We start from the raw sequence: 991 nt of genomic DNA on the forward strand, positions 1-991 counted from the left end.
TGTGACTCCTCAGACCACCAGATCAGATCACATGTGGCAACGCAATATTGAGATGGATGTTTATGTTGAAGGAACTGATTTTTATAAAATTCATCAAACTGATTTAAAGATTAAAAAACGAATGACTAAGAGTTCAAATTGAATTTCAAGATTATCAAACTGATATATTAACAAGAATGATTTCTGACTTGAAAAATAATTAACTTAAAATAAAATATCATAATATTACATATGCTGCACGTGTATTCTCCTGAAGGCTCCACAGCTGCTTATAGAAGTTATTTTTAAATATTATAAAATATTATAAAATATATATTACACACATATTTAGAGATGTTTTAACCAGAAAATGCGTCTTTGTCCTCTCGTTGGGCTTGAGGTGCATAAGAGAGAGACTACTTATTAAATATATATTCGCCATCTGTCCAGTCTACCTCACACGTCGGGGTATCCACGTGTCGGCTCACAGAAAGACTCCGAGCTGCTAAGCAGACGATAATGTATATTAATATATTACACAATAACAGATATTGAACTCACGGGCAGCTCCGGACCACATCGGCAGTTAGTCTCAAGGCCTCTCTGGTGATGTCATCGTGAAGGAGGTGAGAGCAGGAGTCTGGACGCACCCCTCGTCCAGAGAGAGAGTCTGGACGCCCCCAGAGAGGAGCATCAGGGGGAGGAAGAGGGGGAGGAAGAGGGGGAGGAACGTCATCTTCATCTTCATCCTTTCAGTGTGCAGAGGAGAGAAGCTCCCTCTCATTTATACTCTCTCACCTCCTCCCCCCTCCCTCCCTCCCTCCCTCTCCTAATATCGTAGTGGCAGCGGAGTCTCCCTGATGATGTCATTCCTCTATCTCCTTCACTTTGTTGTGTCCCCTCCTGGCCTCCTTTCCTTCTTCTCGCCTCATTCCCTTTTCACTCTGTCAGCTTTTCTCTCCCTCCTTTTGTTTCCTTCCCTCCTTAAGATTTCCTTTTCTTTATTCTCGCC

The 991-nt window shown here is 42.4% G+C and overlaps 1 protein-coding gene across 1 annotated transcript in view; it reads right to left on the minus strand.

Annotated features, from left to right (window-relative positions):
* shank3b (SH3 and multiple ankyrin repeat domains 3b) overlaps positions 1–727 on the minus strand; it is a 25683-nt gene extending 24956 nt beyond the window's left edge. Inside the window, exon 1 of the mRNA XM_034078848.1 lies at positions 630–727. Within this exon, the coding sequence (XP_033934739.1) occupies positions 630–727 (98 nt within the window). The remainder of the gene's footprint in view (positions 1–629) is intronic.
* Between the last annotated feature and the right edge of the window lie 264 nt (positions 728–991).

The sequence above is a fragment of the Pseudochaenichthys georgianus genome, unplaced genomic scaffold (genome assembly GCF_902827115.2).
Source record: "Pseudochaenichthys georgianus unplaced genomic scaffold, fPseGeo1.2 scaffold_501_arrow_ctg1, whole genome shotgun sequence".
Lineage (NCBI taxonomy): Eukaryota > Metazoa > Chordata > Actinopteri > Perciformes > Channichthyidae > Pseudochaenichthys > Pseudochaenichthys georgianus.